General features: G+C 36.0%; 1 protein-coding gene across 1 annotated transcript; it reads left to right on the top strand.

Moving 5' to 3' along the window:
- LOC109234446 (syntaxin-31) lies at positions 7063-13831 on the top strand. Its single transcript, XM_019400446.1, has 6 exons — positions 7063-7450; positions 8427-8677; positions 8774-8916; positions 9560-9598; positions 11167-11364; positions 13368-13831. Exons 1-6 carry the CDS (start codon positions 7210-7212, stop codon positions 13525-13527), a joined length of 1032 nt encoding a protein of 343 aa, XP_019255991.1. The 5' UTR covers positions 7063-7209; the 3' UTR covers positions 13528-13831.

Genomic DNA, 23732 nt, shown 5'->3' on the forward strand with positions numbered 1-23732 from the left:
TATTACAAGACACTTTGCAATAACTCTATTACAAAGACTTTGAAACTTGACTAACTCTAGCCAAGACTTAAACACATAGGTTTAAGGTTTACAAAGGTTTCCTACGGAATGATTCTTAAACAAGCGAGATAGGAATTTCAGTTTAAGATTATTACAAAGTTACTACTCAACTAAGGACATATAATAACTCTATGTGGGAACTGGTCCGTAGTTGTTTTATTCTTTGTTCTTGAAGCACTTGAAACTTGCTTGCAGGATAGTCACGTGAATGAGCTTGTCAAATGTTCAAGTGAAGTGTTTTACCTCCCTTGAATGCATATATACATGTATGACATCATTTACAATGATGCAAGCAAGGTAGGTAAAAAGCCTTCCCTGGAAAGTTGACTGCAACACTGTTCCTGCACTATAGCGTGTGCAGGCAGCAACTTTCCAGCTGGAGAGTTGACTTCGTACATCTCCTCGGGAACTGGTAGGGACATGTTCCCTCTACTGTTCCTTCTACTCTAAAGAGTTGAATCATGTCCCATGCTGAGCCCAACCTGGAACCTTGTGATCTTAAGGTCTTCTAAATGTGTAACAGGTTCCTTATCTGGTTCTGGATAGTAAGTTTGTTAGATCATCAAAACATAAAGTAAAGTACTTATAACCAAAATACTTGTAATCTATCACAAGTATGGTATTGTTTTTATACCACACTTAAATTGGAATAATAATCACTAGATAAAAAAAAAATGATAAAGTCCATGAACTAAACATCGGGAAAATGCACAGATAGTCAATTTAAGGACCCCATTCAAGGCATAGCCATAGCTAAATATATTTTTGCAAGTTAGCCCTTTTAAATCACCTTCAAATATAAGGGTTTGAAGTTTAGATAGTTGCTATATTTTTGCAAGTTAGCCATTTTAAATCACCTTCAATTGCGGCTAAATTTATGAAATATTTGATATTTTCGAATGAATTTTGGCATAATAGTCCAAAACTTCCAAAAATTTCGAATGAAATCTGGCCCGACAGTCCAAAACTTTAGACATTTTCGAATGATATTTGGCTTGGTAGTCCAAAATTTCTAACATTTTCGAATTAAGTTCGGTCGCATTTTCTTAGATCTCACAAATGATACTTCCTATTTCACACTTTGTCATTTTAATTAATGATGCTCCCTATTTCACCAATGATACCTTAATTTTATTTATGCCATTTTCCTTCATTTAACTAATGATTCCTTATTTCAACAATACCTCAATTTCATATATGTCATTTTCCTTCATTTCACCAATGATACTTCAATTTCATTTATGTTATTTAAGCATAATGTTACCAAAGTAGATATAAAGTTTATGGGACTTTATAGATATGGAGTTTAATTGCACAAAAAATATTTTTTAGAGATTTAGGAATTTATGGGATGATCAATTGTTTCTTTTTATTCGGTGCAATAACCAAAGCTTTCGCCAAGTAAGAATGGATCAAATTCATTAAGTATACCGATATTGATGTTAATAAGAGCCAGAGGAATTTCTTCTTCTAATTTCTTCCTTAGTTGGAAGAACTAGTAATCTAAGTTTCTAAGGATATACTATATTTCTAAATGATGCTATGCAAATAGGTTTTCCCGCGAATATTTCACCCAACATATATTCTATAAAAATATATTCACAAATAATTTGTAATCTTCATATTATAATGGATGAAAATCACTTACATCTCTCACCTTACTTTAAAAATCAATCTCATCCTCCAACTATGAACAGTATGATATTCTCATCCTTTTGTTTTATGCACTTATCTATTTTAAATTATGCTGTATACTTGTAATTTATGTTCACTAAAATTAAATTCATTAAAGTGTAAATAAATAATATTCTTAGGAACTTGTTATATTTTTTAGCTCTATTTTAATGATTTTTAGTATGATATGCATTGAGTATATGCTTATATATATATATATATATATATATATATATATATATATATATATATATATATATATATATATATATCACTCTCTTCTACTCTCAATTGTATAAATAGTTTTTTTTGAGTTTAGTTTGATAAAAATAAGATTATTGATACAAGTAAATAATTTTAATTATATTTTTTGGTTTGCTAGTTTACTTTATTATTTCATGTTATCAAATTATGTGTTTGGTTCTTATCTTTACCTTTTTAATTTATAAAATAAAATTTATTTATTTTATAGGCAAGTCTATAAATTAAATTAAATTATTTTAAAATATCATGATATTAGAAAGAGTAAAAAGGAGAAAGATAACGATTGATAATCTAAATGGTGGGAATTTTAAAAATTCCTTTTGAGATATGAGGAAAAGAATGTTAATTATAATTTTTAAAAGAAAGTTGGGAGTGTTATGAAATATAATAATTATATTAGTGGATATTTATAACTCCTAAATAAGTTACTCCCACTACTCTTCTCCATTATGTAGATAATTTTCACTACTTCTCACCATTATAGTTGTAACTCTCACACCTCCATAACCTCCCCATGATCTTCCTCCATGATCTCAAATGTTTAATGTCATGTTTATGTCATTCTTTTGTATACCTCTATGTAATCCTATAAATAGAGGGTTCTGGCACCATATTGTATATACTTGACACACTTGAAAGAAATAAGAAGCTCTCATCTCTTGCTCTTTATATTCTTGTCTATTTTCTTGTTTTATTACTTTGAGATAAGTTTCGTAACACGTTGTCAGCACGAATTGCTATATTCATTTTATATTTTCTATAAGAAATGAAAGCCTTCCATGGGAGCTACAATTGCTTTGCTGCTTTGGCAAGTGATAAGTTGACATTTCATGTCGTTGGTAAGTTAGGCTATAATGCCGAGATGGGGCATTGCTTATAATAAAGTAGTTGTATTGAAGATCTAACACATTTCTGCCGCCACTTTGTTCAATTGTTTTCTAAGCCACCAAAGTAATCGACAGGTAATACTACAGATGATGTTAGGTATTATTTTTATGATATTGTAAAATTTATATTCTTTAGGTGCACTCATAATTCTTTTTGTGGTCAATATGGAAAAGTAACTTACTTCTATTTTGGCAGCGGAAATATATATTACGCTAATTAATATTTTGTTTTAGACACATGAAAGATGATAATAGTTATATCATGGTTCATACTAACTAATTAGATGCACATATCATCAATCTAAGTTGATTACTTCTTCAAGAATCATATTTAAAAATAATAACTTTGAGGAGCAACAATATGTGATGTGCTTTAATATCCAGATTGAGATATGTGATTGTATGACTACCCGACAATGACTTTCTAGATCTTCTGATAATATAGTTCATTTTTTGCATAAAAGTAAATATGTGATAAGGTGATGCAAATACTATTAAATTTTATTTATCACTAGACGGGTTGGAAGTGGTAATATTTTAAAGTCTTATGATGACTGATGTAATGATGCAATTGATTGAGGGTAAGACGGTGGGTTCAAGTCCCAACGCACTATGTTGATAAAAAGACGTTGGATTCGAGTTCCAACGCATTATGGCCTAACATGCCTTTATATGGGTAAGGTATTAGGTTTGAGTCCCAATACACCAAATTTAATGATGACTAATGAAAATAATTTTTCATGACTGTATGAATGTATGAGGGCATGGCAAGCGACGAAATAATAATGGCAGAATACATAACTGGACCCTTAAACTTGGCATTTTTTGTCACTTGGACACTTAAACATAGAGTTGTTCTTATTAGGCTCTTCAACTAAATCACATCTGTGCCAATTAGACACTTGTAGTGACATGATTGAGTGCGTGGGTAAAGGCGTGTGAACATGAGAAAAATGTTGTGGATTATTATTTTATTATTATTATTATTATTATTATTATTATTATATTCTAATATATTATTTTAATTAAAGCTAACTTTTACCCTACATTTTATTTCTCTTCTTCTTCCCGTGAACCCAACATTTTTCCTCTTAATTGTTTAAAAAAAAAAAGTATAGTGTACATGGATTTAACTATTCTCATTTGGCATGCTTGTTGTCTTTACACGGCACTTGTAAGCTACTAGAATAAAACTTTATAAACTAAAACACACAAGTGGTTGATAGAAGTTGCATTTTGACATTAACAACTTTTAACAAAAATAGTACTTCAGCAAAGCAAAGCTGTCAAATATACAAATGCAGCTATTTCATAAGCAAAGAAGAAAGCCTTAAAAGCTATCAAATACACAAGTGCAGCTAATTACATATCCAACGTTAGTTTTTATAAAATGGTCTACAAAGTGTATAATTGGCATATATGTGGTTTAGTTGAAGGGCCTGATAGGAACAACTTTATGTTTAAGTGTCCAAGTGACAAAAAAAGCCAAGTTTAACGGTCCAGTTATGTATTTGAGCAATAATAATTGTCATCACGTTTGTCAACACTACTCTTCTCCATTATGTAGATAATTCCCACTACTTCTCACCATTGTAGTTGTAACTCCCACACCTCCATAACCTCCCCATAGTCTTCCTCCATCATCTCAAATGTTTAATGTCATGTTTATGGCATTCTTTTGTATACCTCTTTGTAATCCTCTAAATAGAGTGTTTTGGCACCACATTGTATATATTTGAGAAGCTCTCATCTATTGCTCTCTATATTCTTGTCTATTTTCTTATTTTATTACTTTGAGCTAAGTTTCGTAACACGGAAAAATGATTTTCATAAATTAAATAATAGTACATTATATCCTTTTACCCTCTCCCTTCGCTTTCTTTACATGCGTGTCCTCTCAATGGATATGTAAAGTTAAAAGCAGACAAGGGTAAACTCTCCATTAAAATCTACATTATATTAAAAGCACGAAGGCACTTAGCGAAATGTTGTTCGTTTTTTTTACCCCTTTAAAATAGAGTTCGCATTAGACAAAATAGTCATTTAATTATTCCCATAATATTTACCCTTTTGAAGTCAATTAAAACTTTACTTATTAAAATTTTCCTTACAAAGAAAATAATAATATTTTGGACATCAAAATCAATTAAGTTTACCATATAAAAATCAAACAATTAGTTTATTATTTTCTTTTTCTTATTCTACGTGCATAGAATATTTTAGGAAGGTGCAAAGCTCCGTTCAATGTAGTACACTTTTCTTTCAAGAAAATATTTAAACTAGTCTATATACATCAATTTATATTATTATTTACTTGAAAATATACTTATGTTATTAATTGTAGTTTTTTTTGTTGTTGCTATCTATAACTTTAGCCCATTCTAACCATCTAAAAATTATGAGTACTATGAAAAACTTAAAACCGAAGTTTTTGAAATAATACTTGACAACTATACAAAAAAATAATGAAAAATAAGTAGTATACAATTCAATGTAGTTGGAAAACAAGGTTAAATACTCTTAACTTAACCATTGGATAAAGTTATATTTTAATATTTAAAACTTTTAAATCAAGTAAAATTATAGTTATTAAATAACTCTTAATTATAACTATATACAAAATTCTAATATTTTAAATATTAAATAAATTATTTACTTAGTTGAAGTGTGTAACACGTCTATAATATCTTTCATGTTAATTTTTTAATATCTATAATTTTGAAATCAACTAAATTTTATCTATTGAACTTATGTATAATATTTGAAACTACACTCAATAATTATTTCGACTTCCAAACATCATTTATTCTCAATGTGTAGAATCTATTCAGTAATTATAAAACAACATACAATCAATTATTATTTTTTATTAATGTATGCAAATTTAAAACAATAACGATAAAATAATAGAAGAAAAAATTGATTCTAAATGAGTTGTCGTTAATTATCTTTTTCTTTTTGCAAATATTTTAATACATGAAAGCTTCCTACTATATATATATATATATATATAGTCAATTTTAATTATTTTTAACGTTTATATTTTCACATATCATTTTTTTTCAGGCCAACCTCGTCATGATATAAGTAATTAATTTTAATTATTTGATCATTACCAATGCATAAAATAATAATAATTATCATAAGATATTCTTATAAAACCATAAGGACTTTCATTACGCTGGATATGGATCAATATATATACTTTTAGAAAGTTATACATTTTTTTTTATAACTCAAAACATTGTTTGATATTATTTATATAATTTTTAAAGAAGTTATTTACTTATCTCTTATTTAGGACTTTGAAAAAACTAAAATATCTCTTATTAAATTATTCCCTTTTTGAAATAAGTATGAGGTTACAATATTTAGGACTTTAAAATTAAATAAACTTTTACCATATATATAAATTATTAAAAAGAAAGAAAAATCACCAACGACCCAAAATTAGTAACTAAATCACAAAATCTTTATCACGTTTATTTTGCCAATCTCCCTAATCCTTCATTAATAAAGATGTCGTACCTTCATATTTTCAATTCCAACAATATCAAGTAGAATATTATTAATGAGTTAATATTTACCTATAATTAATAAAAGACTAGAATTAAACCTTTGAAAATATTTAGTTAAAGTCCAAACATACTAACAACGAAAATGTAAATTGAGATTTAACATTGTGAATCCTAATATCTTACACGCAAGATATATTTTTTAAATAATATTTATGTCAGTTTAAAGAAGCTTTTATTCGATACATGAGTACTCTAATAGCCCGTTTGGCCAAGCTGCAATAATCAGCTTATTTTGAGAAGTGTTTTTTTTCAAAAGTGTTTTTTTTAAAAGTACTTTTGGTGAGAAGCAGTTTGTGTTTGGCTAATTAGTTTGAAAAGCACTTCTGAGCAGCAATTAGTGTTTGGCCAAGCTTTAAAAAACTACTTCTAAGTGTATTTTTCTCAAAAGTGCTTCTCAAAAAAGTGCTTTCGGAGAGAAGCTACTTTTTTCTGCTTCCGCTTCTCCTCAAAAGTACTTTTTTTCCTTCCAAAAGTTTGGCCAAACACCTCAATTTTTGCCCAAAAATACTTTTGACAAAAAAAAAAAAAAATACTTTTGGCAAAAAAGAAGCTTACCAAACAGGTTATAAGACTAGTTACATCAAATTTATGAAGCAAATCCTTACATTACAGCATATTTTCCAATTTTCGATGGCATGAATACATCTTCTAACCCCACAACATTGGCATCTCACCGGCAAGGTTCCTTCCCCGCCATATCATGACCAACATTTGCAATTAGATCGCATCGTTGTGCCCTTTATCAAATGTCAATGGCGTCTTCTGGAGCTTGGACGTACCGAGATCGAACTTCCGAGTTCGAATCTCTGTCCAAAACATTGAAGAAGATTGCAGGAACCACCGCTCCTGATCAATCACAACAGAATTTTTCCCCTTCTACCTCAAAATCACCAGCTACCCCGGATCGATCCCAATTTAACAAGAAGGCTTCCAAAATTGGGTTAAGCATCCACCAAACCTCTCAGAAAATTGATAGACTCGCCAAATGTATGTTTCCGCATCTTGATTTCCGTGTTTTTTATTTATTTCTGCTAATTGATTTTTTGTCAAATTATCTGTAGCTTGATTTTCAGCTGTAACTGAAATCTTTCCTGCTAGCCAATGAAACTGAGTACATGAGCATTATAGGCTTCTATCTTGTAAATTTTGGGATTTAGTGAAATGTATGTTTTAGAAGTTAGCACTTTTACTGTAGTCCTATGCATTCTATGAGTTGTTTAGCCTTAGTCTTTCATAGTTTAATACGTTTAGAAATATACAGTGCTTTTACTTTTTATTCATATTTGCATCGTACTGGACGAGAAGAGTTAAAACAGTCAATGGTGATTCATATAGCCAATTAGCGCTTATTGCACAGAAATCATACCTTGTTGTTGCTTAGTTCACCTATTATAATTTAACGTTCTGCCCTGGGGTGCAGTCGGGATACTACAATAGGTCTTCAATCACACGGAATCGAAGGCTGAGCTGATGAAAATTCTTCAGATGTTCCTCAAAGTGTTCCTTTAGTTAGGATTTTTAGATTCCTGAAACAAAGGAGATTAATTTGTTCAGTTTCATAGCGAATAATTGATTTGGTTTATAATATTTTTTACTTTATGAAGTGGCTGTAGACATACACTGATAACTTTGGTTTCTTTAAGATGTTAGTAAGTGTAGGACTGTAATCCAGTAGTATTTTGATTTATATATAAGAGACCAGTTTCCATTTTGCTGAATTATTTAAGTAGAACATAGAAAATCCTTGATGTTCACTTTAAGATAGAGAAAATTGTGTTCTCGATGCTTAGTGCTTTTGCATCAGTTTGTTCTGTTTTTGATGGTTCACTTGGATGAGGAGTTTGGTGCTTTCATATAAAGCAAGTGAATCATCATTTTCTTTTGGTATGTTTGCTTTGTAGCATTTGCTTAAAGTTCCAATTGCCTAGCTGACTTCAGATTTTATGTTTGGATCAAAATACAGTGGCAAAACGATCATCCATTTTTGACGATCCAAGCAAAGAAATCCAAGAATTAACAGCTTTGATAAAAAATGATATCACGACACTTAACGTAGGAGTTTCTGATTTACAAACCCTCCAAGATATGGAGGTAGCTGATGGAACTCATTCAAAAGATAGAGTTGTTCATTGTACTGCTGTTTGTGATGATTTGAAGACCAGACTAATGGCTGCTACAAAATCTTTCCAGGATGCACTAACTACAAGGACAAAGGTTGATGCCAAGTGGGCTGTTAACATTTTTCATTTTAGCACCCTGAAGTAGACGACTCATCGCCTAACTCAAGAATTTTATTTTTTTTCACTGCAGAATATGAAAGCACATGAGGATCGGAAACAAATATTTTCTACAAATCTCGCAAGAGAAAACCCTTTGAGGCAACCTCAAAAGACTGTAGCAGAGCCACCCCCTTGGTCGACTCCTCCAACAGGAGGTGGTCCAGAGTCATCAGTGTAAGCGTACTTTTCTCTTCCTCATCAGTGTAAGCGTACTTTTCTCTTCCTGGCTTAGTAGGGGAAGTGACTTTGATCACAATGATTAGTTTTTGAGATGTGTGGATCCCATTAAGTTATGTAAGTAAACTGTTGTTACAACTGAATGGCTGGTTGCAAAATGCTTATAATTTTAACAGATTTGGTCAGTACTCAGTACATTTACTTATCAAAAAAGATTTAATCAGTTAGTTTGCTAGTTGTTTGACATAGGGAGTAGAAGTTAGATTTTGAAATTAGATCTGCATGTTATAACATATGTAAATTTGACTCGATGATGTAGATATATTTTTGCTGTAGGATAGAAGTGAGTGTCAAATTATTGAACAAGTTATGGGTCTCTTGTCATTGGGGATCCTGATCTTAATGCTAGTTAACTCTTGATATATGTGCATTTGGTTTTCCAATTTTTTTTATAAACTGACTTGTTTATATACGTATACACACACATATGTACATATATATGTATGTGTGTGTAGTTGTTTTTTGTAAGTTTATCTCTAGGACAGGCATTTTGATCTTGTTTGGTAGATAATGAATCTCTGTGCCAGTCAGTGCCAGCTCTTTCTAATTTTCTTTTCTCCTTTTGTTCCATGCAAATCAGGTTACCTGCAAATGGGGTTCAGGCCAGTAATCAATTAAGGTAAGTTCCAAAGACCGCTCTATGTCTTATATTTGCTTCTCCCTATGTCCCCATTCATGTGACAAAATTCTCTTTTAGGACCACACGTTTCTACTTCTACGGAATGGCGATTAAATGTGAAAACTGCAAATTTATTGCAGAAGCAAGTCTAAACCGTAACTTAATCTTTTCTTAATCGTACTAAATTGTCAATTATGATATGCTTCAATCGTTACACTTGTCATGGACCAGTCAATTGTATTTATTTATTTTTTTAGCAATTCTATCTACTACTTAATCCTAAAATATGAAATTAAATCTCAAGCAAATGCCAAATGTATTTTTGTATTTTTCATATGAATTAAAATGCACAAATAAAACGCAGACAATTAATAGAAAATAACACAAAAACTTCACAAAATTGCAAAATAAATGAAAGAAATACATTTTGTTTGAATTTTTGGGGTAGTAATTCATGTAGGGCGAAAAATCACGTGCTCACAAGTATCACCACATCCGCCCTCCGGGCGACATCTAGAACAGTAACAGCCCTCCGGGCAACATCTCAGAACAATAATAGCCCCTCAGGCTCAATCTCACGTCACTTTGGGTACCCGCGCTCANCTTCATTTTTTTGGAAAAATAACCAAGTACCATTTAGAAAAAAAATTTCAATTTTCGGAAAAAACCCTGAATGACATCTGGAATAGGTTTTCAGTTTTTTCAAAAGCTAAAAAACTTTTCTCTAATGGCATTTGGTTGATAAATAGAAAAACTGAAAAAAGGAATTTTGGGAAAATTTCACCTGCTTTGAAGCAAACCCCACCTAGGATTTCCCCGATAAACATGACCGGGAAGAAAAAGAAGAAGAAAAAAAAGCACTCATGCAATACCAGATTAATCTCTCTTTGGGTTTCTTCTTAAGGGGAGCTCCTAAAATCTTCTCTTTTCCCCTATATCATCTCCCTACTGGTTATCGTCTTGTATGATGCTTGTCATAATTAGTTCCTTCTCCCAGTTTTGAATTAGTCTCCGGAAACAGCCTCTACTGGTAGGGGTAAGGTATGCGTACACACTACCCTCCCCAAACCCCACTTGTGGGATTATACTGGATATGTAGTTGTTGTCGTCCCAGTTTTGGATTTTTTTTTTGGGGGGGGGTGGGGGGNTGTATGCTGCTTGTCATAATTAGTTCCTTCTCCCAGTTTTGGATTAGTCTCTGGAAACGGCCTCTCTACCTTCACAGGGTAGAGGTAAGGTCTGCGTACACACTACCCTCCTCAGATCCCACTTGTGGGATTATACTGGATATGTTGTTGTTGTCGTCCCAATTTTGGATTGATAAAACATTGTTCTTTATTTCTGGCTCTCCTACTTTGTCCAATTTTAGAAGAAAAAAACCCAATAATTGGAGGTTAGTGCCAGGGGATTTTTCTTTCTTGCCTCTTATCATCTCCTTCTTCTCGATTAGGGTGAGGAAACTGAGTCTGATTGATTTTTCAGGTGTTTAAACAATAATATTGCCTTCTTTGATTATGCTGAAATTTCTTGTATATTCAAATATTCTGGTCTTTACCTTGCATATTCAGGCGGAGGTTGGCTTCAGATAATCCTCCATCTCACCAAATGGAAATGTCCATGTTACAAGAAGTGGTTCCAAGACAAGAAAGTTACTCGCAAAGTAGGGCAAGTGCTCTTCAAAATGTTGAATCCACTATTTCAGAATTGAGTGGGATCTTCACCCATCTAGCTACAATGGTTGCACAGCAAGGGGAGCTTGCTATCAGGTAGAAAAATCCTTGAGTGTGTTTTTTTAAAAATTTATATTTCATGTAAAATTTGGCTTTGCTTTCTCTCCTACCCTAAATATATGACATTTGTCCGTCGTTCTGTGCACTCTAATTGTTGGATAATATGTTAAACAAATATATTTATCCGTGATTAGAGCCCTAGATGGAAAGGGCGTTAGAAGCAGAATTTCTTTCTATGTCAAAGTGGGGCTGAATTCATGTTTCCTCTGTGGATATTAGAAGTATATAAGTTGGCCCAATCACCTTTGGTTATTGTACATCATTTGTAAAAGCGGTATTCTTATCTGAATTGCAAAATTTGTGGCTGCTGCTGTAACGGAATCAAAGATACTTGAATTGTAGAAAAGCAGTGGAAATCAGATCTTTTAATGAGAGAAACAGAGCAACTAGAAAACTAATCTTGAAAACTAATCTTGAAGTGATAAAAGTCACTGGTCCTTAGTAATGGTGTACATGGTGCACAGACTAAGAACACCCAACTAAATATGTTGCTATAGTTAGATATAAATCTATGATCTCTAAACTATACATTTGTGTAAATTGAGTACTGTTGTTGGAAGAAGAAATATGACAAGTCTATCTGTCTATTAATCTGAATGAAGAAGTTGGGAGCAACAGCAATGTAATTAAATCTGATTGGTCCCAGCAAATCAGACTGTTAAATAGGTGACCTGCCACCTGACGTAGCTTGGCTGCTAGTTGGACAGTTAAATCTAGTAGGTCTTTAACTATCCTAGTATTGAATAAGAGTTTCATGAGGACTAAAGAAGAAGTTTAATTAGGTTGTATTACTTTTTGGTGATTTGGATCTTGGATCCTAGATTGCTTGAGAATAAATTACAAAATCATTATTATGCCTCTGGCGAGTCTTTTCACCAGTTTGATCATAAGTATGAGCAACACACGCAACGTGATGCAAATTTCTGGTTTGCTTTCAAATGCTCTGACATTTTCTGTTACCTCATTTTCCTGTTGTCCATGTTTGAGCCCCTCCCAGTTTGGTTTTTTTTTGGGTGGGGGGGGGGTGGGGGTGGGGGTGGAAGGATTTTTTATCATGAAGTTAGCAAGAAAAATAAACGCGTTATGCTGACATTTACTTTCAATGTAATATCAGCATATAATTGGAGAAAAGCTACCCAAATGTTAGTTCAGTGATTGAATTCTCAAATTGCATATGACGTAGAATGTTAACTTTGATGGCATTGAATTCTGTATGAAGTTCTTCTCGCCTCATTTTGTTTGACCTATTTGTTTAAAAAATGACAGTATTCTTCTATAACTGGGATCTTTCTAATTATCTTTCTTCTGGTCAATTTTTATCTTAGTTTGAAAGAGTGGTTTGGTGATGTTTAGTATGTAGCTTCTAGAACAATAACAAAAATCTAATATATCTGTACCAGATGCTAGATCAAAAATTAAACAAGTAAAAAATGGTGTTGAGAAGTATAAATTATGGGCCATATAAACTGATTGAAAAACTAGGGGGGGATATACTTTTTGGTATATACTCCCTCCCCATTTATATTCATAAAATTTGACTTAATATGGAGTTTAACATGTTATTTTGACTTTTATATTCTATGAGCGGATAAAGTTATTGAAGTCAAGGTTGAAAAGTTAGTTTGATAGAGAAAATATCACATCAAGGCTTAAAATCTAAATAGTTAGATGAATTTGAATTTTGAAAGTTGTATATTGATATTTTTTTTAGCAGAATTGTGTCAAAAACTTCACGATTTTCCAAGAATTGAAAGAGTGTCATATGAATTGCTATCGATAAATTTTTCCTTTAGGCAAAATGGACATATTTTGGGGAAGGTTAAAAGGCAGAGTTTGATTGGGGAAGCAAGAAGCAACTTATTTATACATTTTCAGTAGGAACATGAAGTTGAAATCCACTTAGCGATATGTTATTTTGTTCTCCTTGTTCTTGCCTTACTACTTTGGTTTATCACTAATTGCCCGATTGATGTCTTCAGGATTGATGATAACATGGACGAGTCATTGACAAATGTTGAAGGTGCACAAGGTGCTTTGTTGAAGTACTTGAACCGAATATCATCAAACAGGTGGCTCATGGTTAAAATTTTTCTTGTTTTGATACTTTTTCTCTGTGTATTTATATTTTTTCTGGCTTGATGTCGGTTAGGAGAGGTAGATACACAGTAATTGTTACATCTGGTGGTATTCCACCACTTGATTATCTTATCGGCATAGTAGTAATCAAAAGCCGATTTCTCTCAGAAGCTTTGCCTCGAGAGGTGTAATACTTAGCTGTTTTTTGTACATAGGTACTGTAGTAGCAAATTTCTTGCAGATAGACTCACAACCAAATTATATTGATACCTTTTTAGTGATGTCGATTGCTACACAGTAAAAGAATGAAGTTCTGTATCAACTATTGAAGAATAACTGAATAGTTGGAATTGCCAGTTCTCTTTAATTCACCCCCCCCCCCCCCCCCCCCTTTCCCTTCTATTTTTTTTTTGTAGAAACTCTTTTCCATTTGAATGATAGGGGTGCTCATTGAATTTGAAGCTTGATATTAATCTAAATTACTGGTATGCCCATTTGTAGCACTAAGTAGTCTCAGATGACTACTTTCTGTTGCATGTTTCTTGCATTAGAGTTTCAACTACCTGAAATAGTTGGTTCATATGTCACCACCTCCATGTTTGATTTCGTATTTCTAGCTCTGCATAATAAGTCAGCAAAAAACAAGCTAGTGCTGGGGGAAACTCGATGGTCTAGAAAGATGATTGGAAATAGATTTCATCTCATCAATCCTTTACTGTTTTTCTGCTGTTTCTTGGTTTTATGGTCTCCTTTTATTCGTTTTACTGCCTTGGTAAAGTCTGTTCAACTTTTAAAGAGAGGCATTGGTACATAAACCTGGAAATCATTTTATTGAGATCCTACATAATGCATATGCATTATTTGTCATCAAAGTTCTTCCTGAGCTCTTTTGGACTTCTGGAATTCAACAATGAATGTTGGGAGTCAAATCTTAGGAGATCAGAAAGAAAATTGCTTTTACCATTTAAAGGCTTTTAGTCTCTTTTGTGTGTATGGGGATTCTATCATTGATTGGGGAGATGGTAATTTGTTTTGCGAAGATCTGGATGAGCTTTTCACTATTATGAATCATTTGAGCGAAGAGTACACTGATGGATCTTTGGAATCGTTTGAGTTGAAGAAAATTTAAGTTCTATATAAAATTTCGTATTACTTGAACGTTTAGTTTACATATTAAATCTTCACAACTGATATAACCTTTGTGTAACTAATATAACGTTTGATTTGTTGTATTCAGGTTTTAAACTTCGTATAACTTATGCTGCGCTTAATACTAGAAACCAGATAATGTATTACTAATTCTAGTATAAATTACACATGAATGTATATATTGTTTTGTACGGGAAACAATGCAGGATAAAAATATTGTGTAACAAGACGTGAATTAGAGCATCTAAAGACAAAACTATCCTTAAATTAGGCAATCATTAAATGTACTGTCCGCATATTATTAGAAAAGTGCATAACAAATTTTGTGTTATTATTCATAGCAACGCATTATAATCTTCAAATAATTCAACCGTAAATCAAACAAGAAACCCCCCCTCAACGTGTAATTTACAAGGTCGGAATTTTATACTCCATGTTAGCGGAAGGGTAAAGTACCATTGGAACTAGTGTTAGATACTCTTCTCCTTGTCAAGTTGTCAATTTAAAATTTGGTAGAAGTGGAAAAGACTGAAGAATGGTATGTGCATTCAGTCTTGAAAATGACATGCCAGTCTTGACTCTCGATCTCCAGGATTCGTTACATTCGATCCATAATAAGGAGACACATGTATAATGTAAGATACTAGTGAAGCTTGTAATGTTGGGAGGCACTATGCAGAGTCGATATATGCTTGTCTATTATCTTTCTCTCTTGATTTTCTTGCATTCTCAATGCTGACAGGAGTATCAATCTATGGCTTCTAAAAGCATGAGGAAGTTAATAGATTATTTCCTAACCACACTAGTTAATTGGCAGAATACTGTTGGGTGTCTAAACAAAGTTCTACACGAAAAGTAAAGAAAATAAACCACTCATATAAAGTTGGATACTCTTAAGGGCGTGAAGCCTTTTAGGAAAAATCATGCTTGTTTGGGTTAGAGCGAACAATATCACTCTGTATTAAGAGTATCTTTCAGTTGTTTTAGCCCAACAATTGGTATCAGAGCCAGGTTCGAATCCTGGGACCTGTGGGTTATGGGCCGACCACGCTTTCATTGAGCTACTCTGGTACTCGTCCCGCCAAACCGTTAACTCTAATATACCAGTTATTAGGCTAAAACAACCCAAAGATACTCTTAACATGTGTGATATAGTCCGTTTTGGGCTAAACTCACATGGTTTTCTAAAAGTAAATATTTCAACGGACGCCCTGTTTGGTCGGCCCCATTTAACTTGTAGCTACTTTTTTAAATATTTTTTACTAATACCCAAAGTACAGACGCCTTTAGGCCTTTTCCTCCTCCTCCTTCTCCTCCTTCTTCTTATTCGCTGTGAAACAAAGGTGACGATGAATTTATATAGTGTTTGTGAGCATGTTTTAAGGTGGTTTATGTTGTTTTATAGTAGTGAGATGCTGTGACGCTTCATTTTTTACTATTGCTTAGGGCTTTTTCTTCTTCTTCTTCTTCTTAATTGCAAAATGAGTTTGTTAGATGTATTGTTATTTTGACAAATTGATGATGGTGATTTGTTCTTGATGATATTTAGAGGTTATGTTTCAGATTTAAGCTCATTTGGAGTAAATTTAGGTGTTAAATCGTGTATTGGATTGTTGAAATTCGAAGAACAAGTTTATGTTTCTGGGCAATTTGCACTTCAGGCGTATTTGGCCTTAAGTGCATGAAAACAGTGGTTGCACTTCAGACCTATTTGGTCTTAAGTGCATCTTAAGCGCAATTTTTTTTTTTACTTCAAACTTATTTGGCCTTAAGTGCATGAAAACATTTGTTACACTTCATACCTACTTGGCCTTGAGTGCATCTTAAGTGCAATTTGCACTTCAGACTAATTTTTTTTTTCAACTTCAGACCCGATAAGTCTAAAGTTGATTCTAAAGTGGGTAGACTTACAAATTTCGTGCAAAGTGGGGGTATAATTTCAATTGTTATCCCAAAACTGGATATAAATGCAAATGCCTCTTTCTAAAAGGCTTCACACCATTAAGAGTATCCAACGCCTTACAAGTAGATTCTTTTTCTTTTTTACTTTCCATGTAGAACTTAGTTCAAGGGCGAGATTGTTGGGTGTGTGTGAAAAAAGTCCCACATAGAAAGTAGAAATGAAAAATAATCTACTAATAAGATGTTAGATCTGAATGGTATGAGGCCTTTTATGGAAAATCGTTTGGTCTTGTGTTGGCCCAAGTAAGGTTAGTTTTGAAGACTGACAAAGGCACTCAGACATGGACCAGTTCCATCCTAGTGGAGCATAGATATGAACGGACTCGAACATGTGAGATGCACGTGAAGGAGATAGACTTAACTTGAAAGCAGTAATATCTCCTGGTCCTGATCGAAAGGTTGCATATTAGATAAGGAGAATGACTCCTTACTCAAAGAGAACACAGTTGAAGAAAGAGGAGGAGTTAGAGGTTGAGATCAACTAGAACTCTTCCACCGAGGAAGAGTAGCATCAGAATCCTAGTCAATCTCTATTTACTAACTCTATAAATATCAGTGTTGTTCTCTTTTACAGGTAACGCACATAAGCAGAAGTTAAACGTGAATTGAGAGCAAAATAGCAAGGCAATTTTGCAAGCAATTCGTGTGTGATTCAAGCAAGCTAACCTGAAGCTACTTGAACCAGATAGAAGAACCAGTTCCAAGTGTCTGTCTTTTATTCTAGTTCAATTGTAGTAGGTGTTTTTATATTGTACCTTTCAGCTTTATCTAGAAGCAAGTGTATTAGGTACTCAAAGTTTTCAAGTTAGAGTTAACTTGAAGTTGTCGCAACAGTTGAGGCTGTGTGCTACAACGAGATTAGAGTTAGTCCTAGGTTTACAAAAGAGTTTTTGTAAATGCAGTTTTTGGCTCAGTAATTTTAGTGGAGAGTTTGGGAAAATCTTACTGGAAAGTAGGTCGTGATTTTTTCACCTTTGAGCCAGGTGTTTTCCACGTAAAATACTTGAGTTTTTTACTTTCTGCATTTATTATTTCTCTAATAGTAGGTTAAGGAACACATAGAAGAACCAGGTCCTTCCATAAACAACTTAAGCGAAAAATTGGTTACCACACAAATCATCCCCCCTCTTGTGTGGTGATAACTAGGGATTATGATGCATTCTACACTCCTTCTTACTTGAGTTTTGATTAGAAATGTGTACAAAATAGTCCCAAAGGCTTACGTGTTGTACTTGATTGCAGGGTTTGATCAACAAGGTGACAATTTGTCAAAACCAGCTCAAAAAGGAGTGAAACATGCAAAAGTACCAAGAACAAGTCCAAGCTCAGTATAACAGGACCAATGCGGCCGCACTCCATTCTGTGCGGTCCGCAGAGAAGAGGTTCAGAGAGTGCTCATTTCAGGCAGCCAAGTAATGCGGCCGCACTCCATCCTGTGCGGTCTGCATTGACTTCATTGCGGCCGCACTCGTTTCTGTGCGGTCCGCAAAGCTCAAGTTCAGAGAGTTGTCAAGTTGAAGGAACAATGCCAATGCGGTCCGCGGTCTATTTTGTGCGGACCGCAACAGAAGCCACCTCGGCTGCGGTGGCCAAGTTTAGAAAGCAGGAATTTCAGCCAAGAGCCTTAATGCGGCGGCACTCGATTTTGTGCAGTCCGCACTAGCCCCGCAGGGGTATTTTTGTCCAGAATTTTTGGCCTAGTATAGATAGTTTCTTCAGTTGAGACTCTTCCCATTTTCACTTAGAGGGAAGGCATTGGATTGGCTTAAGCGACTCCCCAACCATTCCATCACTACTTGGGATGAGTTGGCGGATAAGTTCATTGCCAAGTTTTTCTCTCCGGGGCACATGGCAGCACTGAGGGACGAGATCTTAGCTTTCAAGCAGGAGCCCACCGAACCATTACACGAGATTCGGGAGAGATATAGAACCATGGTGAAGGAATGCCCCAACAATGATATGACAGAGGCAATGATAAAACAAACCTTCTACCGGGGCATCAACACAACGAATCAATGCATAGTGAATCAACTGGATGGGGGTAATTTCATGAAGCTGCCTTATGATGAAGCTTGTGCTATTCTTGACGAGATGGCTGACACGTCCTCCGCTTGGCAAAGTAGAGCCAATGTGCCATAGGGTGACCCCACTGTCACTCACTTGCACAAAGAGCTACATGACCATGGGCAGGCTATAGCAGAACTTACAACAACAATGAACCAATTAGCAAAGGCACAGTTGCAACAAGTTCAAAATCCTCGCCAAGTAAATGCCATGGAGGGTGTCAACATGCTAGTGAACAATAGAAGACAAAGAGGTCAACAGAACCAAGGGAGATCGGATCAATTTGACAATGATTGTGGTGGATTCCAAGATGATGGTTATGATGGGCAGAATGAAGAGGTACAATATGTGAATAACTATCAAGGCCAAAGGGGCAATCCTTCTAACCAATAGCAACAATGGAGATCCCAAGGCAATTGGGGTAACCAACAACAAGGCAACAACAATTGGAATAATAAACAATAAGGGAACAACAATTGGGGCAACAATAATCAAAATCCGAATTGGGGCAATCAAAACAACAATCGTAACAATCAAGGAAACTGGGGTAACAACAACAATTGGGGTGGAATTGGATGGAACAACAACCAGGGAAATCAGGGTCAAGGCTTTCAAAGGCCCCCAATGTATCAACAACCGAGCAATCCACCGCCTTTTCCATCCCAGGGTCCTAGTTCTTCCAATAGTGACATGGGGAGAATTGAAATGATGCTTGAACAGATGATGAAAAAGAATGCTGACTCCGATGCGCAATTGGCTTCTCAGTTCTCACAATACTTCAATCAGAAATTTGGAGGTTCAGCTAGGCCAAATTTCACAGTCTTTGAATACTCGCCCTAAGGGGGCTCTACCGAGTGATACGGTAGCTAACCCAAAGGGTGGGAACAATCATGTTATGGCGGTAACTACAAGGAGTGGACGAGGCGGTGATGTGAATGCCTCCAAACAAAAGTAAATTTTGAGTGATGAAGTTGAGTTGCAAGAAGATGAAGTTCCTTTGGTGGTTGAGAATATGATTGATGAAAATGTGAATGAAGATGTGGGGATTGATATTCAAGATGCCGAGGTGGAAACACAGAATGACGTGAACCCATCTAGGGAACACGTAATAGACATGCCAGAGCCGGTTGTGCCAAAAGCCAAGGCACCCTTGCCTAGGACACCTCCATCTTATCCTCAGAGGCTAGCAAAGCAGAAAATGAGAATCAGTTCAAAAAGTTCATTGACATGATGAAGAGCTTATCCATTAATGTACCTTTGGTGGAGGCTTTGGAGCAAATGCCTGGCTATGCTAAATTCATGAAAGATTTGGTGACGAAGAAAAGATCCATGGACTGTGAAACTATTAAGATGACCCACCAAGTTAGTGCTATAGTGCATTCAATGGCTCTGAAATTGGAGGATCCCGGTGCTTTCACCATTCCCTGCACTATTGGAAGTGCAGACTTTGCTAAAGCTCTATGTGATTTAGGGGCGAGTATCAACTTGATGCCCTACTCAGTTTTCAAGACTTTGGGGATTGGACAGCCGAGGCCGACTTCCATGAGGTTGCAAATGGAAGATAGATCGATGAAGAGGCCTTTGGGTATAATAGATGATGTTCTTGTCCGGGTGGAAAAATTTATCTTGCCAGTTAATTTTGTGATCTTGGATTGTGAGGTAGATTATGAAGTTCCGATCATATTGGCCTTTCCTTGCTACGGGGAAGGCCTTAGTTGATATGGAAGCAGGGGAACTCACTTTCCGGGTGGGTGATGAAAAAGTGGTCTTTCTTGTGTGCAAGTCAATGAAGCAGCCCAATTGTACCGAAGTGTGCTCATTTGTGGATCTTGTCACGACTGTGATAATTGATGATACTAGTGCAATGATCAATGTGGAGGACCCTTTGGAGGCCGTATTGTTGAATCTTGATGTCAATGATGATGAGGGCCGAGTGGAGTGTGTGAATGCTTTACATGGAATGAGCTCTTATTCTTATGAGCCTAGGAAACTCTCTTTGGATCTTGAAAATAGAAAGACTCCTCCAACAAAGCCTTCAATCGAGGAGCCTCCGGTGTTGGAGTTGAAGCCATTGCCTCCACACCTCAGGTATGAATCTTAGGCCCTAGTTCAACTGTGCCAGTTATTCTTTCCTCTTGTCTTACTAACATGCAGGTAGATGCCACATTGGCGGTGCTCAAAAAGCAGAAGAAGGCAATTGGATGGACTTTAGCTGATATTCGGGGAATAAGCCCCCATTCTGTATGCACAAGATTATTCTTGAAGATGATGCAAAACCCTCCTTGGAACATCAAAGGAGGTTGAACGAGGCAATGCAAGAAGTTGTGAAAAAGGAGGTGATCAAGTGGTTAGATGTCGGGGTTGTGTACCCCATTTCTGACAGCTCGTGGACTTCGCCGATGCAGTGTGTGCCGAAGAAGGGTGGTATGACCGTGGTGACCAATGCTTAAAATGAACTAATTCCAACCCGGACAGTGACCGGATGGAGGGTGTGCATGGACTACCGCAAGCTGAACAAGGTGACCCGCAAGGATCACTTCCCATTGCCTTTCCTTGACCAAATGCTTGATCGTCTTGCTGGGCGTGCCTTCTACTATTTCTTGGATAGATATTCTGGGTACAACCGAATCTTGATTGCTCCGGAAGATCAGGAGAAGACCACTTTTACTTGTCCATATGGCACCTTTGCCTTTTCTCGGATGCCTTTTGGGCTGTGTAATGCACCGGCGACATTCCAACGGTGTAGGATGGACATTTTCACCGATATGGTGGAAGATTTTGGAGGTGTTCATGGATGACTTTAGTGTGGTGGGTGATTCATTTGATGAATGTTTGAAAAATCTAGATAGAGTGTTGGCCCGTTGTGAGGAAACCAATGTTGTGCTCAATTGGGAAAAATGCCACTTCATGGTTGAGGAGGGCATAGTGCTCGGTCATAAAATTTCAAAGCATGGCATAGAGGTGGAAAAGGCTAAAATAGAGGTGATTTCAAGGCTTCCTCCCCCCACTTCTGCCAAGGGAGTTAGAAGTTTTCTTGGGCATGCGGGGTTCTACCGGAGATTTATCAAGGACTTTTCGAAGGTAGTGAATCCTTTGTGCAAGCTACTAGAAAAGGATGCCAAGTTTGTGTTCGATGAGGGATGTATGCAATCATTTGAACTTCTCAAGCATAAGTTGACCACCACCCCTATTATTACTGCACCCAACTGGAGCTTGCCTTTCGAGCTCATGTGCGACGCGAGTGATGTTGCGGTTGGGGCAGTTTTGGGTCAAAGAGTGAACAAAATGTTTCATCCGGTGTACTACGCGAGCAAGAAAATGAATAAGGCTCAAAGGAACTACACGGTAATTGAGAAAGAGTTGTGTGCTATTGTGTTCGCAATGGAAAAATTTCGGCCATATCTCATGGGAGCCAAGGTCTTAGTGCACACCGATCATGCAACTCTTAGGTATTTGATGACGAGGAAAGACTCCAAAGCTAGGCTGATGTGATGGGTCTTGTTACTTTAAGAGTTTGATTTGTAAATTGTGGACCGGAAAGGTAGTGAAAACCAAGTGGCGGACAACTTGTCCCGCTTGGAGGAGGAAGGGAGGCCGTGTGATGGCCTAGAGATCAATGATACATTTTTCGATGAGCAGATACTTTCTGTGTCAATGAATGATATGCCATGGTTTGCAGATGTTGCTAATTACCTTGTGACTGGTATAATCCAGTGTGAGCTCTCTTCTAACCAAAGGAAGAAGCTCAAACGGGATAGTTTGGATTTTTTTTGGGATGAGCCGTACTTATTCAAGATTTGCACCGACGGAGTGATCCGGAGGTGTGTCCCTGAGGAGGAGCAGTTGAGTATCTTAGAGGCATGTCATTCCTCTCCCTATAGTGGCTATCATGGCGGGGCGAGGACAGCTTCGAAGGTCCTTAGTAGTGGGTTTTACTGGCCAACGTTGTATAAAGATGCAAGTGAGCTTGTGAAGAGGTGTGACGAATGTCAAAGAGCGGGTGATATTTCGAAGAAAGATGAGATGCCTCTCAACACCATTCTAGAGGTGGATATTTTTGATGTGTGGGGTATTGATTTCATGGGCCCATTTGTAAGCTCATGTGGGAACACCTACATTCTAGTGGCGGTTGACTATGTTTCAAAGTGGGTCGAGGCCGTGGCTTTGCCCAACAATGAAGCTCGGAGTGTGGTTGCATTTCTCAAAAAGAGCATTTTTACAAGGTTTGTCACTCCTCGTGCAATCATAAGTGATGGGGGGTCGCACTTTTGCAATAGAGCTTTTGACACCTTGCTTGCAAAGTATGGTGTCAACCACAAAGTTTCTACTCCCTATCATCCTCAGGCGAGTGGCCAAGTTGAAGTCTCAAACAGGGAAATCAAGAGTATTCTGTCTAAAATGGTCAATGCACATAGGACCTATTGGTCTAAGAAGTTGGATGATGCTCTATGGGCTTACAGGACTGCTTACAAGACTCCGATTGGTATGTCTCCGTACCGGTTGGTGTTTGGGAAAGCTTGCCATCTACCGGTTGAGTTAGAGCACAAGGCCATGTGGGCTTTGAGGAAACTGAATCTTGAATGGGATGTGGCAGCAAATCTTCGTGTGGAGCAACTTAATGAACTTGATGAATTTCGATTCCATGCCCACTCCAGTTCATCCTTGTACAAGGAAAAGATGAAGTACCTTCACGATAGATATGCTCGTGGCAAGGAGTTCAAAGTGGGTGATTTGGTTCTCTTGTTCAACTCTCGGTTACGTCTGTTTCCGGGAAAGCTTAAGTCAAAATGGAGTGGACCTTTTGAAGTGGTGTTTGTGACTCCGTTTGGTGCACTTGATTTGAAGAACAAAAATGGGGAGGTTTTCAGAGTTAATGGGCACAGGGTCAAGCACTACCTGGGAAAAATTGATGATAGCCACGTGGTGGCACTTCTTCATCTAAAATGATTTGATGGTAACCTGCGTCGTGCCGCGACGTTAAATCAGGCGCTTCTTGGGAGGCAACCCATGTGTCTTTCTTTTCATTTTTCTTTGATTTTCTTTGTAGTATAGGATTTATTTTTGGACTGACTGGTTGTGAGATGCTGTAGGAT

The sequence above is a fragment of the Nicotiana attenuata genome, chromosome 11 (assembly GCF_001879085.1).
Source record: "Nicotiana attenuata strain UT chromosome 11, NIATTr2, whole genome shotgun sequence".
NCBI lineage: Eukaryota > Viridiplantae > Streptophyta > Magnoliopsida > Solanales > Solanaceae > Nicotiana > Nicotiana attenuata.

Excerpts from the sequence above, each read along its gene's own strand:
- LOC109234446 (XM_019400446.1), top strand. The coding sequence starts at position 7,210 with ATGTCAATGGCGTCTTCTGGAGCTTGGACGTACCGAGATCGAACTTCC. Across the intron at positions 7,451-8,426 it reads AATTGATAGACTCGCCAAAT|TGGCAAAACGATCATCCATT; the intron begins GTATGTTTCCGC and ends ATCAAAATACAG. Across the intron at positions 11,365-13,367 it reads CAAGGGGAGCTTGCTATCAG|GATTGATGATAACATGGACG; the intron begins GTAGAAAAATCC and ends TGATGTCTTCAG.